An 18174-nucleotide genomic window follows, 5' to 3' on the forward strand; every position below is an offset into this window, starting at 1 on the left:
TGGGACATAAATATTCAGATATGGTCTCAGTACTGCAACTGAAGCACAACCTCCCTACATACGCAATCAATTACCCTCACAGTAAACAATAATATTTTATTGCCTTTCTTAATTACTTGCTGTACCTGTATACCGGCCTATTGTGATTCATGCATTCAGACACCCAGATCATCCGGAATCTCAGACCTCCGCAATATCACTATTTAGATAATATGCTCTTATATTCTTCCTGCCAAAATGGAGAATTTTGCATTTGTCCACATTGCACTCCTGTGACTAGGTCTTTTCCCACTCACTTAATCTGTCTATATTGATAATAATAATCACTTATTGTCACAAGTAGGCTTCAATGAGGTTACTGTGAAAAGCCCCTAGTCACCACAACAGCGCCTGTACGGGAATTGAACCCGCGCTGCTGGCATTGTCCTGCATTACAAGCCAGCTATTTAGCCCACTGTGCTAAACCAGCCCCTTACTTTGTAGTCTCTTTCTGTCCTCTTCACAATTTACCTCCCGACCTACATTTGTGCCATCAGTAAGTTTTGCAACAGTACCTTTGGTCCCTTCATCCGACTATTTATATAAATTGTAAAAGGTTGAGGCCCCAGGATTGATCCTTGTGGTACACCACTGGTTACATCCTGCCAACCCGAAAAATACCCATTTGTGCCATCTCTCTATTTCCTGTCAGCCATCCAATCTTCTATCCATGCCAATACGTTACCATCTACACAACAAATTGTTTTTAAATAAATTTCCAGTACCCAATTCATTTTTTCCAATTAAGGGGCAATTTAGCGTGGCCAATCCACCTACGCTGCACATCTTTTGGGTTGTGGGGGTGAAACCCACGCAAACACGAGGAGAATGTGCAAACTACTCACGGACAGTGACCCAGATCCAGGATCGAACATGGGACCGTGGCGCTGTGAGGCAACAGCCCTACCCACAGCGCCACCGTGCTGCCCTCTACATGACAGATTTGAAGGTGAGGGGGGACAGTTCTCAAGGAGATAGGAGCGGGAACAGTATCAACTGACATATGAGCCAAAAAGGGACATCGTGACTTACACCACTCTGTGCAGTTGACCCAATCCAAGGGGATATTTGAGGAGCTGTGATTAGGGACTACTTTCCCATTGCTTAGACATTCCCGAAGAGCTCTATGGCCTTGTCACCACGAATGCTTTATCAGAGAGGCAGTCATGGTACTTTGCTATCACCTTGATGTAGAATTCCATTCTCCGATGATTGGCATCCTAAATATGGTTGGTGTAAGTCACCTTTTCTTGAACATTTACGGAACAGCACCTTCAAACTCTCACCCCGCAGCATCCAGCTCTGACCCGAGCCTGCATGTTGCCTAACCTACAATGGGAGCTCAGCACTGCAGAGAAACAAGAGAGAGTTGGAAGACCTATGCGATCTGTTTCCTGTGTCGGTGATGTGAAATAGGCCCATGGCTGGATGGCTAAGCAGCCGGCCCTATTGAGCATGATGAGGCGGAAGAAAATATTACATTTTCGTCACCTTGGGAAAGCCGAGTTTGCGTTTTGAGATAATTCCCCCGAAACCTGACCAGCAGTCATCAATCGTCATTACACGTGAAATGCAAGCCTGGTGAATTTGCTGTAACAGTTTAAAATGTGACAGCTTTGCAGCTCCTTATGAAGCGATCATAAATTAGCTCATTGGAGTTGATGGAATAAAGAAGGAGCAAAGTGAAAAGCAAAGTCAGAAGGACACGGACCTCAGGTGAACTGGAACCAAAGGTAATTCAGTAATTAGAAAATAATGAATTTGACAGTGATGAATCATAACAAAGTTCATGTTATATGGAAAATAATTTGGAAAGGCATATTGAATGCCTCCATTAATTAATCAGCAGTGGGCTTGTTAAAAGTTTATAGAAAGGCAATTCAGCTACGTGTTTATAATTGCAAAAAGGGTGGCACATTGGTTAGCACTGCTGCCTTACAGCACCAGGGACCCGGGTTCAATTCCAGCCTTGGGTGACTGTCTGTGCGGAGTCAGCACATTCTCTCCGTGTCTGCGTGGGTTTCCTCCGGGTGCATCGGTTTCCTCCCACAAGTCCAGCGATGTGCAGGCTAGGTGGATTGGCCATGTTAGATTGCCTCTTGGGAGTCCAACGATGTGCAGGTTATGTGGGGTTACAGGGATAGGGCAGGGTGGAGGGGGCAGTGGGTCTAGGTAACGTGCTTTTTCAGAGACTCAGTGTTAACCCGATGGGTTGATTAGCCTCCTTCTGCACTGCAGGGGCGGGATTCTATGGCCCCCCCCCCGCCGGGCCGGAGAATCGCCGGGGGGCGGCGTAAATCCCACCCCGCCGCCCCGATGCCGGCTGATGAATTCTCCGGTGCTTGTTTTTTGGTGGGGGCTGGAATCGCGCTGCGCCGGTCGGAGTCCGTTGGCAGCGGTCCCCCTCGGCGATTCTCCGCTCCGTGATGGGCCGAGCGGCCGCCCTTTTTTGGCCAATCCTGCCGGCGTAAATTACACAAGCTTCTTACCGGCGGGACCTGGCTCTGCGGGCCGCCTGCGGAGTCCTTGGGGGGGGGGGAATCTGGCACCCCGGTGATCTGGTCCGTGATTGGGGCCCACAGATCTGCGGGCGGGCCTGTGCCGTGGGGGCACTCTTTCCCTCCGTGCTGGCCACTGTGAAGCTCCGCCGTGGCCGCCGCGGAGAAGAAACCCATTGCGCATGCGCAGGAATCACGGCAGCGATTCTGGGAACACCCTGGCACTCCTGCGCATGCGCCAACTCGTGCCGGCCAGCGGAGGCCCTTCAGCGCCAGTTGGCGCGGCACCAATCACTCCAGCGCCACAGGAGGATTCCGCACCTTCCAGGCCGCACGACACCGGAGTGGTTCATGCCACTCTTTGCCGCCGGTATGGCCCGCCCGCCAGATGCCGGAGAATCCCACCCCAGGAATTCTATATCAAAAAAGGACAAATCGAAAGAAGTTGTTGCTGCCTAAGGCAGTGTTAAGATAACGTCTGGAGTACTGTGTTCAGAATGGTCACCTAGTAGATACCAGCACCCTTGAGAAAGGGCACAGTGCTGAGCGGATTCTAAGTGTCATGAATTTAAAGGATTGAAGATTGAAGATTGTAATTTGCTTTCAGCTAATTTAAGTTTTCAAAATTCTGAAGGAAAGTGAATACATTTTTCCAAGGAAATTGTGAGGAATCAGTCAGACACAGGCCACATCACTGACCGCAGGTTTGTTCACCTAAGTGTGACCTCACTGGTGTATCAAACGTCCAGTCTCATGGCTATTAAAGATCTATATGTATTGAAATTCTCCTCTTGGATTCTCCCATTGTACTTGTGGTCGCCACAATGCTGATTGATCGCCCTTCTTCACCTCTTCCTGTCAGTCACCCGTTCCTCTTTCAATCTTGTAAGCGTTTAAGTCCCTCGCCACCATATCTTCCCATCTCATAGTATGTCTTCCTCTTCTCCATCTTCCCGGCTGTTCCGTTGCGATCCACCTGCCTCACCACTTTTCCTCCCTCTCTCTCCGCGAGAGATGACTATGCCATTTCAATCTCTAGATAGCTACTTGTTTCGCTGATCCCACAATCTTCACTGATCCCCTGATCTGCTAGTTTCTGATCTTCTCCTTTCCTGTTACTCCACACCTTCATCCTAACACTCACTTCTCATTAGTATCCAGTTGTTGTTCTTCTCTTCTTGATATTGCCCAGGTTTCTGCCCAATGTAACACGGCCTGTCATACAACTGGCTTGTCGAAGTTTCTGCGATATTTTTCTTTCACATAGCACTTTGTCCCATTACTCCAACTTGACCAAATCGGTTGCTTAATTTCCATTTCCATACTCCCGCCCTCTGCCCCCACTGGCCCTGGGCATGCAAAACTATTCACTTTCTCCAAGACTTCACCTTTACATCTCCAACCTGATACTGTTCCCCAGGCTCAAAGTGGCAGCCCAGAAATTGGGACTTTGGTCTACTGATGTTCATTCCCCTGTCCACGGGTGTACACTGCAGTTCTCCAGATACTGACTCGTGTTTCCCACCACATAGCTCAAAGTCAGCTGCAAACAGCATTCACCACGGCTTCTTGAATGTTGTTGGAGCTGCACTCATCCAGGCAAGGGGAGAATCAGTGGATCCTCAGGCCCCAAGCAGGGCACCCCCGTGCCCAATCACCAATCACTCCTGACTCGTGCCTTGTAGATGGAGGACAGGGTTCAGGAAGTCAGGAGGTGAGTTACTCACTGCAGTATACCCAGGCTCTGAACTGCTCTTGTAGCCGCAGTGTTTATATTTCATCAAATCTACAGTGCAGAAGGAGGTCATTTGGCCCATCGAGCCTGCGCTGGCCCTTGGAAAGAACTCCCTACTTAAGCCCACGCCTCCACTCTATCCCTGTAACCCAATAACCCACTTAACCTTTTGGGCACTAAGGGGCAATTTAGCATGGCGAACCCACCTAACCTGCACACCGTTGGACTGTGGGAAGAAACCGGAGCACCCGGAGGAAACCCACGCAGACACGGGGAGAACGTGCAAACTCCACACAGAAAGTCACCCTGTGAGGCAGCAGTGCTAACTATTGTGCCACCGTGCCGCCCTGGCTAGTCAGGTTCAGTTTCTGGTCAATGGAAACCCACCCAGGAAGTTGCTAGTGGGGGATTGAACGATGGTAATGTCATTGAAAGTCAAGGGGCATTAGTTAGATTCTCCCTTGATGGAGATCGCCATTGCGATCTACCTGCTGTGCTGCACTCGAAAGGCAGCATAACAAGATGAAACATGATCGCGCGAATCGTCGCGATTTGAATTTCGCCCACTATGGGCGGGATCACTATTTTTCAGGCATCCATATCAGACTGAGACAGCTAGTCTTACTCTAAAATGTATCCCCTTGATGTACCTGGGGCGTTGGGATCTAAACCTCGGACACCCCAGGAAAGGGGGCCATACTGACCGGCATTCATGAGGGTCATCCGGGGAACAGAGGCCCCCAGGTGCTTGACCCATGGGCAGGGTGGCACCCTGGCACAGCTGCTACCACCTGGGCACCTTGGATACCAGCCTGGCAGTGTCAAGGTGCCAAGCTGGCATCGCTCCCACAATGGTGATTGGGCTCGGGGGTGCCCTGCTTGGGGCCTGAGGATCCCCTTACAGGTGAATTGGGACGTTGGGGAGGTTCGAGGATTATGTCGGGTGGGTCAAGACAATGGAACACCATTTACAAATAGTGTCCCGATCTCCTCCAGCACAGACGAGTTCCATTGAGAAGTGCTCCTCAGTGCAGGAAACAGCACGAAGTGGGGCGTTGGCGGGGGTATCGCCGCTGAAGCCCTGATTAGAACCAGAGTACCTGTAAATAGCATGGAGTTTCCCGACACTGCGAGCATTGGGAAACATCCGGCTAAACGCACTCATTACGGGCTCTGCTCCCATTCATTTAGATTGGGCCCAAGGTCAGAAGGTTTATTTGAGATCATAAGAAGAAAAGTGGTTGGTTTTTAATTGCACTTTGCTTTTCATTATAAACCGGTCTGAGAACAATTCTAAAAATAATCCAGATTTCACACCTGCACACACTCAATCTTTAAGCACACCCACAAATTTATTTTAAATATATAAATTTAGAGTACCCAATTCATTTTTTCCAATTAAGGTGGAATTTAGCGTCACCAATCCACCTACCCGGCACAGCTTTGGGTTGTGGGAGTGAAACCCACGCAGACACGTGGAGAATGTGCAAACTCCACACGGACAGAATCCCAGAGCCGCGATCGAACCTGGGACCTCGGCGCCGTGACATATGAAATGAATGAAAATCGCTTATTGTCACGAGTAGGCTTCAATGAAGTTACTGTGAAAAGCCCCTAGTCGCCACATTCCGGCGCCTGTCCGGGGAGGCTGGTACCACTGTGCCACCGTGCTGCCCCCCCCCCCCCCAAGCACACACACAAATTGATTCGAGACTGCGAAGGATAGAAAAAATAATTTTGGGTCCAGTAAAAGAAAAAGTGAATCTGACATTAGAAAGTTGGTCACTTGGCTCTGCAGCTGAAATCAACACCCCACGGTTTACACTGGGCGATCCTGCTGTTTACACTGGGTGATCCTGCTGTTTACACTGGGTAATCCTGCTGTTTCCACTGGGTAATCCTGCTGTTTACACTGGGTGATCCTGCTGTTTACACTGGGTGATCCTGCTGTTTACACTGGGTAATCCTGCTGTTTACACTGTGTGATCCTGCTGTTTACACTGGGTGATCCTGCTGTTTACACTGGGTGATCCAGCTGTTTACACTGGGTGATCCTGCTGTTTACACTGGGTGATCCTGCTGTTTACACTGGGTAATCCTGCTGTTTACACTGGGTGATCCTGCTGTTTACACTGGGTGATCCTGCTGTTTACACTAGGTGTTCCTGCTGTTTACACTGGATGAAGCTGCTGTTTACACTGGGTGATCCAGCTGTTTACACTGGGTGCTCCTGCTGTTTACACTGGGTGAAGCTGCTGTTTACACTGGGTGATCCTGCTGTTTACACTGGGTGAAGCTGCTGTTTATACTGGGCGATCCTGTTTACACTGGGCGGTCCTGCTGTTTACACTGGGCGATCCTGCTGTTTACACTGGGTGTTCCTGCTGTTTACACTGGGTGAAGCTGCTGTTTACACTGGGTGATCCAGCTGTTTACACTGGGTAATCCTGCTGTTTACACTGGGTGATCCTGCTGTTTACACTGGGCGATCCTGCTGTTTACACTGGGCGATCCTGCTGTTTATACTGGGCGATCCTGCTGTTTACACTGGGCGATCCTGCTGTTTATACTGGGCGATCCTGCTGTTTACACTGGGTGTTCCTGCTGTTTACACTGGGTGAAGCTGCTGTTTACACTGGGTGATCCTGCTGTTTACACTGGGTGATCCTGCTGTTTACACTGGGTAATCCTGCTGTTTGCACTGGGTGATCCTGCTGTTTACACTGGGTGTTCCTGCTGTTTACACTGGGTGAAGCTGCTGTTTACACTGGGTGATCCAGCTGTTTACACTGGGTGGTCCTGCTGTTTACTCTGGGTGAAGCTGCTGTTTACACTGGGTGATCCTGCTGTTTACACTGGGTGATCCTGCTGTTTACACTGGGTGATCCTGCTTTTTATGCTGGGTGATCTTGCTGTTTACACTGGGTGAAGCTGCTGTTTACACTGGGTGATCCTGCTGTTTACACTGCGCGATCCTGCTGTTTACACTGGGTGATCCTGCTTTTTATGCTGGGTGATCTTGCTGTTTACACTGGGTGAAGCTGCTGTTTACACTGGGTGAAGCTGCTGTTTACACTGGGTGATCCAGCTGTTTACACTGCGTGATCCTGCTGTTTACACTGGGTGCTCCTGCTGTTTACACTGGGTGATCCTGCTGTTTACACTGGGCGATCCTGCTGTTTACACTGGGCAATCTTGCTGTTTACACTGGGTGATCCTGCTGTTTACACTGGGTGAAGCTGCTGTTTACACTGGGTGATCCTGGTGTTTACACTGGGTGATCCTGCTGTTTACACTGGGTGATCCAGCTGTTTACACTGGGTGATCCAGCTGTTTACACTGGGTGATCCAGCTGTTTACACTGGGTGATCCAGCTGTTTACACTGGGCGATCCTGCTGTTTACACTGGGCGATCCTGCTGTTTACACTGGGTGATCCAGCTGTTTACACTGGGTAATCCTGCTGTTTACGCTGGGTGATCTTGCTGTTTACACTGGATGATCCTGCTGTTTACACTGGGTGATCCAGCTGTTTACACTGGGTGCTCCTGCTGTTTACACTGGGTGATCCTGCTGTTTACACTGGGTGTTCCTGGCGTTTACACTGGGTGTTCCTGCTGTTTACACTGGGTGATCCTGCTGTTTACACTGGGTAATCCAGCTGTTTACACTGGGAGATCCTGCTGTTTACACTGGGTGTTTCTGGTGTTTACACTGGGTGTTCCTGCTGTTTACACTGGGTGTTCCTGCTGTTTACTCTGGATGTTCCTGCTGTTTACACTGGGTGTTCCTGCTGTTTACACTGGGTGAAGCTGCTGTTTACACTGGGTGATCCAGTTGTTTACACTGGGTGATCCAGCTGTTTACACTGGGTGATCCTGCTGTTTACACTGGGTGATCCAGTTCTTTACACTGGGTGATCCAGCTGTTTACACTGGGTGATCCTGCTGTTTACACTGGGTGTTCCTGCAATTTAAATTTGTGCACGGATTGTTTATCTATCCTTACGGAGACAGCTGCGGTGGGTTGGTTTAGTTTTCAATCCTCTTTCCACAACACTTGCGTAATGAAAATCAGGAGACAGAATTCTACGACTTGCAGTTTGGATGGAGCCATTCAGATCCAAAATCCACTCTGGGAACTGTTCCCTCACCATGGGTCAGCTGCAGAGTAATCTGGTGCTTCAAGCACTCCAATGATTGACTTGTCACGTGACCTTCGCTCTTCAACTGCCCAGCGATTCAATTATGGTCATGATTAGTGTACACCAATTGTAACTTGATTAGTTCACTGTTCAAAATTCCTCGTTTAGCCAGGGACCATGTGATTTTGTCTCCACCCAACTGAGTTCCCAGGCGATCACCTGGTCACGTGGTAAATGTTTTCGGCGATGACCCCCATTCACCTTTTCCAAGGCTCCTGGGTGCGGCTTTGCACACATGTTGTCTCCATTTCAATAGTTTCGGAAAGCAGAACATACAGTGATACAAATGTGCAGCTCATGTTGGCTGTGTGTGATGTCAAGTCATCAGAATGTGGTTTTAATCCATTTTAAAATAATAAATTTGGGTACTCAACCCAGTAAATTCACAAGTAATTTTTGGAGACAATGTATAGTTTCACCGCACAATGCCTGGGAATATTAACCATTGTTCACAGAGTTTGATTGTTACTAAAGCAATGCCACAATAGTCCTGAATCATTCCATTATCTATGCAAGAGGTGTAATGTTTTCCTACCTGACTTGGCTGGACTCGGTTGTAAATAATCCGTAAAGAAATACAAACAATCCAACCAGGGCAGCAGGAATAAGCATCCCGGTATACCATCCCAGCCATGCAAAATACAGGCCAATCTTTTCACCAAAGTAGCGCCTATAATGAATGACAAACAATAATTAGCACTGCTTAACACTGCACAAAACTTTGCCTTCTGTGACAATTTTGTGGAACAAAATATATTGCGGAATTATTGTCCGCAACGTCCCATCTCCCAACCGTCGGATTTTGGGGGGGGTGGCGTGGGGGACCCCAGAGCCACGCTGGGGAATCCCCTTCGGGCGTTCCCAGGTAAGGTTTGCATGACAATTTTCCTGAAGCTCAAACTTCCTCTGGGACATTCCCCGGTACTGGTAGCCATCCGTAAATGTGACATAAATCGGGTGGTTTCGATTGGGTTACATCCATAGCTACCCAGACCAAGCTAGAGAAATTAAAAACTCTCCTAACTTCTGGGTAACTATTGCACTGACCAACACTACCCCCCTTTCTCCTCCCACCCCCACACACACACATACACACAAGACCTCCCACAGGGGCTCCCTCCACACCCCTTCACCCACTGATTCCACCCACCCCCCCGGCCACCAGTTCCCCACAGTCATTTCCCACCCACCCCCCCCCCACCCCAGAGGACTTGCCCTCAGCACTGCACACTAACCACCCCCGCTCCACACCAACCAACCCCCCCCCCCCCTCCCCCACAGTATTCCCCTTCTCCCTCCACCCCATCGGCTTCACCTGCACAAGACTCCTCCCCTGAACACGCTGGCCTTTCTCTCACCCCCGCGGCCACCCAACCCGATGCCGCCTTCACCCGGTCTGACCCCCAACCTAGCAAACCCGAACTGGGACCCCCTCCCACCGTGGTTCAACCCACACACTGCCTGCCTTCTCCCAATGTCCGATCCACCCACACGCCCAGAGGTCCCACCCCTCGAAGGTCCAATCCCCCTAACTCTCTACGGTCCGAATGCCCCCACCCCCGACCACCCACCACCACTCTGCCCGCCCCAAGGTCCAACTCCCCCAATGTCCCCCGTGGTCTGAGAAGCCCCCACACCCGCACCCTATTGTCCTGAGATCCGACTCTCCACCCTCCTCCCCAAGGTCCAATGCCCCCCACAGCCCCCTGAGCACTGATCCCTCCCCCCAATCTCCTGAGATTTAACACCCTTAGCCCTCCCAAAGATCACCCCCGTGCCCATAGTAACCTCCGATCTGCGCCATCCCAAAATTCTACCCACTTACCTTGGAGACGTGTAGACGTGACGGGCCACATCGCCCCCTTCTGTTGGATAACAATTCTGTGATTCTGTGACTTATCATCTCCCTGGCCTTTCAAGAGCCGTTAGATTTTATGGGACTTTTAAGCTAATTGTATTACAGCTAGTGTTAGACAAAAGGCATGGGGGGGAGGGTTGTCCCCCTCTGATGGAGCTGGGCGTCGATGCCAGGCTCTGGGGACGCACTGCCCTCACTGGATCTCACCTGGATCGGAAGCTCAAGCAAGACAGCATCAGAAAATACCTCACGTCAGTCAGTGGGCACAGAGTGGGCAATCCAACGCTGATTGCTTCTCTGAGGGATTCATGGCCCAATGTGACTGAGCACACATAAACACGTAACAGAGCTGGAGAGAGTAGCTAAAGGGGAGGGTCAAAAAAGGTACCGAGGAAATTGTTATTCCATGGACTAGAGAAATAAAAGTATGTTCAATTCTCACGCCTATTCTTGGAGTTGAAGTGACTCCAACTGGGCGGGGAGCTCAATTTATCCGTGGTTTCTGTCCTACTGTATTTGAGCAGTGAATGTTCTGCAATATACACTTGACCAGAATGTGCTGCAAAAATAGCGGCCTGTTAACAATGTGCACATCTGCAAACAGATTCAGGGGGTTACTTAATACTCTGCAATTGACTCATCTCCAGACCTTGCTGATCAAATCTCTGTCTCTCTGTAATTTGAGTTTGCCAAACGGGAGCTTTGTGGGCTGTGAGGTGTTACTGAGTACTCAGGACAGGGGAGTCACCGTAGGGATCGTCGTTGTGGAGACAGAGTACCGACGATAGCATTCAACATGGTGCCGCACCACCGCCGTGCGAAATGGGATGGACTCAGAAGCGCTCTCGTAGCTCAAGACTGGGCCTCCGTGAGGCGCTGTGGGAATTCAGCAGCAGCAGCATTGCACTCAACCACTATCTGTAACCTCATGGCCCAGCATGTCCCCCACCCTACCGTTAGCACCAAGCCACGGGATCATGCCTGGCTCAGTGACGAGTGCTACACCAGGCATACCGAAAAATGAGATGTCAACCCAGTGAAGCTTCAGCACAGGATTACTTGCGTGCCAAACTCTCAGGAGGGAGATAGAGAACCTAGTGGAATGGTGCAGCGACAACAATCTATCCCTTAGGGTCTGTTTAGCTCACTGGGCTAAATCGCTGGCTTTGAATGCAGACCAAGGCAAGCCAGCACGGTTCGATTCCCGTAACAGCCTCCCCGAACAGGTGCCGAAATGTGGCGTCTAGGGGCTTTTCACAATAACTTCATTTGAAGCCTACTGGTGACAATAAGCGATTTTCATTTCATTTCAATTCCAGCAAAACTAAAGAGCTGGTCATTGACTTCAGGAAAAAAAGTGCTGTACACACCCCTGTCAGCATCAACGGGGCCGAGGTGGAGATGGTTAGCAATTTCAAATTCCTAGGGGTACACATCTCCAAAAATCTGTCCTGGTCCACCCATGTCAACGCTACCACCAAGAAAGCACAACAGAGCCTATACTTCCTCAGGAAACTAAGGAAATTCGGCATGTCCACATTAACACTTACCAACTTTTACAGATGCACATAGAAAGCATCCTATCTGGCTGCATCACAGCCTGGTATGGCAACGGCCCAGGACCGCAAGAAACTTCAGAGAGTCGTGAACACAGTCCAGTCCATCACACAAACCTGCCTCCCATCCATTGACTCCATCTACACCTCCCGCTGCCGGGGGAAAGCGGGCAGCATAATCAAAGATCCCTCCCACCCGGCTTACTCACTCTTCCAAACTTCTTCCATCGGGCAGGAGATACAAAAGTCTGATAATACACATGAACAAACTCAAAAACAGCTTCTTCCCTGCTGTTACCAGACTCCTAAATGACCCTCTTGTGGACTGACCTGATTAGCACTACACCCCTGTATGTATCACCCGATGCCAGTGTTTATGTAGTTACATTGTGTACCTTGTGTTGCCCTATTATGTATTTTCTTTTATTTCCGTTTCTTTTCATGTACTTAACGATCTGTTGAGCTGCTCGCAGAAAAGTACTTTTCACTGTACCTTGGTACACGTGACAATAAACAAATCCAAATCCAAACCAATCCAAACGGAATAAGCAGTAAGCGATAGACAGAGCGAAGCAATTCCTCAACCAACATATCAGTTCAAAGCTCTGCAGTCCTGCCATACCCAGCCATGAATGGTGGTGGAGAATTAAACACGCAGGAGGAGGCTCCACAAATATCCCCATCCTCAATTATTGAGGTGCCCAGCACATTAGTGCAAAAGTCTTTCGCAATAATCTTCAGCCAATGTGCCGAGTGGATGATCCATCTTGACCTCCTCTGGAGTTACTCACCATCACAGTTTTCAGCCAATCCGATTCACTCCCCGTGATAGCAAGAAACTAATGAAGGCACTGGACACTCCAATGGATGTGCACCCTGACAATATTCCACCAATAGTACTGAAGACTTGTGGTCTTTAACTAACTGCACCGACCTATTCCACATCTACGCAGCAATGTGGAAAATTGCCCAGGTATGAAAATGAAATGAAATAAAAATCGCTTATTGTCACGAGTAGGCTTCAATGAAGTTACTGTGAAATGCCCCTAGTCACCATATTCCGGCGCCTGTCCGGGGAGGCTGGTGCGGGAATCGAACTGTGCTGCTGGCCTGCTTTAAATGCCAGCGATTTAGCCCAGTGTGCTAAACCAGCCCCATACCTCGCGTACACAGAAAACAGGACACATCCGATCTGGCCAGTTACCGCTGCATCAGCATACTCGCTGTCAATCACCAAGAGCCGAAAGGTGGCGTTGAGGCAGCTTCAAGCAGCACTTACACAACAACGACCTGCTCACTGATACTTAGTTTGTGTTTTGCCAGGACTAATCAATTGCTGACCTCATTACAACCATGGCCCAAACATGGACAAAAGAGCTGATTTCAAGAGGTCAGGTGAGCGTGACTCCTCGTGACATCAAGGCGCCACTTCACCGAATGTGGGATCAAAAATTAAGATAAATATCCATTAGATTCACCACAGAAAATTAGGTTTGAAACTTAGCTCCATGTCAGCTTTTAAACAAATTGATGATTATTAATGCAAAGTCAAACAGCCACTTTGGCCAGAAAGAGAAGGTAGCTAATAAATCTAATCCTTACAGTCAGCGAGTAACTCATTGTTGGAGATTTTGAAAATTTGAATGCATAGTTTCTATATTCGTCTTGCATTTCTTTTCTATCTCTTTTTCTCTCAAAACTAATGTTTCTTTCATTCCATTTTTAATTCTGTATTGCGTTCACTCTAATCGCTCTCCTTTTCTATGTTTTTTTGTTATTCCTTTCCCAATTTTTAAACCTTATTGGTGAATGAAATGGACCATTGGTTCCACTGTTCTGCAATGTCTATGATTCCCCGTTGTCCTTATCTCACTGTTTTCAGTTCACATTTCCAGCAGGTTGTGGTGCAAAGCCTTTCAAGCTCAAGGGTGCCGCAAAAGATCTGATGACTGGGTGCAGCCATGATCTGCTCCCACCACCCCCAGAAAGAATTGGCTCGGACTGCACGGTAGCGCAGTGGTTAGCACCACTGCCTAACGGCACCAAGGATCCGGGCTCATTCCCGGCCCCGGGTCACTGTCCGTGAGGAGTTTGCACATCCTCCCCGTGTCTGCGTGGGTCTCACCCCTGCAACCCAAAGATATGCAGAGTAGGTGGATTGGCCACGCTAAATTGGAAAACAAAAATTGGGTTCTCTGAATTTAAAAAAAGAATTAAAAAAAGATTTGGCTCAATTTGGCTCTGCATTAATTTTTCAAAATACCCAAAGCTTTGCTATTTCTTCCCCAGTTTCCGCAGTGTTTGGAAAACATGGGCGTATGCAATCTGAAAAAATCTAATTGGTGGATTCAGGCAGTCCAGTTGATTCAGCCATTGTACTGAACATAGTGAAACAAGCTGAGACAAGCCAACACCAACCACAGGACCAATAAAAATTAGTGCTGTGTAAACTTGGCTGAATATTTCAACCTGACAAGAATTCATGACATTCCGGTTTTTACTAGCGCAGATTCAATTCCCGTATCGGCTGAGGTTTTTCATGAAGGCCCCGCCTTCTCAGCCTTGCCCCTCGCCTGAGGTGTGGTGATCCTTAGGTTAAATCACCACCAGTCAGCTCTCCCCACTCAAAGGGGAAAGCAGCCTTTGATCATCTGGCTCTATGGTGTTTTTACCTTTCCCTATTTTAAATTTAATGGCACTCTACAACGCTATGATTTCATTTTTCTAATCAGTTTAATGTTGGCATTATTTAAAGTCAGATCCATTATCAAATTGCCGTCTTTGTATAATTGAATAGGGTCAATAGTTGGACAGTATTATGCAAGAAGAGAGCATATTGATAAAATTAACATTTTATTCATTAGTATTGATGACCCTTCAATCTTCAAAGTTCAAATACTCTGCAGTCTATTCAGTGCCTTGCACTGTACGAACACTATTTCCATTTAATTCACGTTATATTTGATGCTGTGTGCTGTGTTTTAAAACCTGTCAAAGCCATAAGAATGCAAACAAATTTGGGGGGTTCATTTCTAAAGGAATTAAAATCAAAAGCAGAGCAAATTGGGCTGGTTTCGCCGTCGGCAGGATCCTCTGTTTCACCGGCAGTGCACTCACGCCCGCGGAGTTGTCCATGGCGTGGGGGTTGCCCACAATGGGGAACCCCATTGGCTGGCTGCCAGGACAGAGGATCTTGCACCCCGCGGAGGCTCGCCGCACCAGAAAACGGAAGCGGCGGGACGGAGAATCGCGGCCGTTATGTTAAGCGGATGCTGAATGTTGGTTAGAGTAGCATCGAGGAGCGAACAATTCTGGTCCCTGTGTTGTTACTCATGTCTTAATAAAGCTCGTAGTCTCAAATTGGAGAAGATGCTTTATTGTGAGTTCGTTCTCTCTTCAGAGCTGTTTCCTAAGGTTACCTTCAGTGTTCCTAGCTGGTGTGGGTGTATGTGTCCTGCCCCAAGTTCTGCCCTCTGTGAAGTGTGTCCTCACTTCCTGTCCCCGTCTATTTATATGGCTCTCCCGTGCCCCCTCTAGTGTTTGCTCAGTTGTATTGCATCTAGTTAACTTGTGATCACCACAGTCCCAAGGGGGGAGTTTTCCATTCTGGGGAGTAGTCTAAGCTCGGTGCTGACTAGGAAAGTCGGCGTGATTCTCTGCGGACAGCCAAGTGGGTTTTAGTTCCCGATTTTACGTTTTTCAGTTCATTAATTATGCAGAGTTATTCGAATCTCGTGGTGCAGTGGGTAGAGGTCCGTCCGTCCCACTGATTACTCACGGGGGTTGAAGATCTTGCAGCCATAGATAAACAGCACCTGGCGTACACGCACCACAGGCAAGGAAAAGGAATTTCCGACTCCATGGCAACGGGACCTGCCACGGGACATTCGACGGCCCAACCAAATGTCCACTGACTTTCAGTGGGGCTGAGATGACCCTGGTGGTGAGCAGGGTCGGAAATTCCCAGCACAGATGTGGGATGAACATCTGCATTATCATAGCAACCAAATGCTATAAACCCTTTGCTCCATTCTTCAGCCAGGCCTCCTGAGGGATTCTCCTCCAGGTCGTCCAGGAAAGGCGGAGGCATCTCTTTCCGAGGGCTCGGAGCACCTGACCCCATCGACCTGGGAGTTGGTCGCCAGCGAGGCCTGTGCCTGCCGCACTCAAATAAGGACCATCGTGCAGTGCAGGAAATGGATGAATGATCTGATGCCCTTTGCCAGGGTAAAGGAAAATTCTAATCTCTCCATACTCATTCTCTCATCAGGCATCGGGCAGTCGAAGGGTCAGAGCCCACAGGGATGTCACACACGACCAGTAAGTGGGATGTCAGCCACTTTAAGCTCATCATCTCATATAAGATCTTGCACAAATAGTATCTTCATCCTTTCCTGGTGAGGGCTGAGCACACAGGTGTGCACGGTTCTGTGCATTTGGCATCCTTAAAAATGTGCTTGTCAAGGATCAATTTGTGTGTGGGGTCCCAAGTGATCTTGTCCCTGTCATAACCCCCATGGCGGTCACAGTAGAAGGACAATCCTATTCCCCGTGACCTCCATGGCATATGAACCTCCCCAGTCATGGGGGGGCGGGGTTTCCCTTGAACCAGGGGAACCCTCACTTGCATGCAAACCCCCATCTAGGTGCAGATCCCGGGGGGGGGGGGGGGGGGGGGGGGGGGAGAGGGAGAGAGAAATAAATCTAGTTGTTGGTTTCTACCTGTTGGTCCACTCTGGTGGATTCTGCAGTCTGCAAGCAAGGTCTTTGTGAGGAAGGTATAACATTGCAATCAGCCTTCAGCGCAACGAGCTGTCAGAAAAAAGCAGCAAGGCGTTAAGGCAGGAAACAGGTTTTCCCGGGACAGGGCACGCCCGGCATCAACTGCACTCACAGAACAGATCTGTGTGTCTGGTGTCTGGTAAATGCTGCGATAAATGTGGCAACATGGAACCATTTTGCAAAATACTGCAGATCTAAACCACAGTAACCTTCCGATGTCACCAGTCACATTTCAGCCGGCCACTCCTCCAGGGCTTGGAACACGAACAAGGTAAATGAATTAGAACTCAAACAAAGCAACCAAATCACTGAGCCTCCAATTCCACTCGACTGTGAAAGTGTTGACAACATTACGGAGACCTTCTTCCTTACTGTTAACCACCCTGCCTATCTTTCTGCCATCTGCAAACTTACTTATCATAACCCCCCCCCCCCCCCCCCATTCTCATCTATGTGGTGGTATGACTAGGAGGTTTACAGTACCTCAGAGTAGTGCTGCCATTGGTGCAGAGGACACGCTGCCCATTGGCTCAGGCAGGTCATGTATCTCTCTGCCAATTGGCTGAGGTCAGTCATGTGACTGCTCGCCGATTGGCCGAGAGGCCAGTAGCCCCTCCTACGAGGCGGGGTATAAGAACCCGTAGCAGCCGGCCGTCGGCCTTTCTCTGTAAGTCGACTGCCGGGCACACAACTAGTTCATTAAAGCCTGGTATCTGGAACTTCTTCACGACTCGAGTCCAATTGATGGTGCATCAATCTATATAGTTTATCGATTTCACGAACAATAAGGGATCTAACACTGATTCCTGTGGTACGCCACTGGACATTGGACTGTGAGTTGCATTGGATGACAACACTGGGTGTCATAACCCCCAAAGATGAGGCCACAGAGGGGGTTTTAGCAACGGTGGCTGCAGTAAAGGAAGGTTGCACGGTCAGGATTTGTAACAACCCAGTCCACATAAACAAGGGTGCTGCGCAGACCTCCTTACTCTGTGAAGACTGTTCAACAGGTGATAGCTGACATGCTTAATGCCAGCATCGTGGATGTGAAATGTGGGGGATGGGACGTTTCGGCGTGGCTGATTCGGCGTGGCTGATTCGGCGTGGCTGATTCGGCGTGGCTGATTCGGCGTGGCTGATTCGGCGTGGCTGATTCGGCGTGGCTGATTCGGCGTGGCTGATTCGGCGTGGCTGATTCGGCGTGGCTGATTCGGCGTGGCTGATTCGGCGTGGCTTTCGACGGAGGAATTTTTCGGCAGAGGAATTTTTCGGCGGCGGGGGCGGGACAGGCTTCAGAAAGACAGGTTAGTGCAATGGGCAGACATTTAATATCGGTCTGGGTGAAAAATACAAGACAGTAGAAGGAACATTTTTTACAACTTGCTCTTAGTTCTAGGATGCGCAGCATTTCTCTCCCGCTTTAGAGGCTGTCCCTGGTTTGCACATGAGCAGTGGGTGACTCCGGAAGGAGCCGGTGAGGTGAAGCGGACAGGCGGCCCA

At 49.2% G+C, this 18174-nt stretch overlaps 1 protein-coding gene across 1 annotated transcript in view; it reads right to left on the reverse strand.

Annotated features, from left to right (window-relative positions):
• Positions 1-18174, reverse strand: part of ano3 (anoctamin 3) — a 313721-nt gene that overhangs the window by 174533 nt on the left and 121014 nt on the right. The window contains exon 12 of the mRNA XM_038808322.1: positions 9011-9145. Within this exon, the coding sequence (XP_038664250.1) occupies positions 9011-9145 (135 nt within the window). The remainder of the gene's footprint in view (positions 1-9010; positions 9146-18174) is intronic.

Source organism: Scyliorhinus canicula, chromosome 9 (genome assembly GCF_902713615.1).
Source record: "Scyliorhinus canicula chromosome 9, sScyCan1.1, whole genome shotgun sequence".
NCBI classification, from domain to species: Eukaryota; Metazoa; Chordata; class Chondrichthyes; order Carcharhiniformes; family Scyliorhinidae; genus Scyliorhinus; species Scyliorhinus canicula.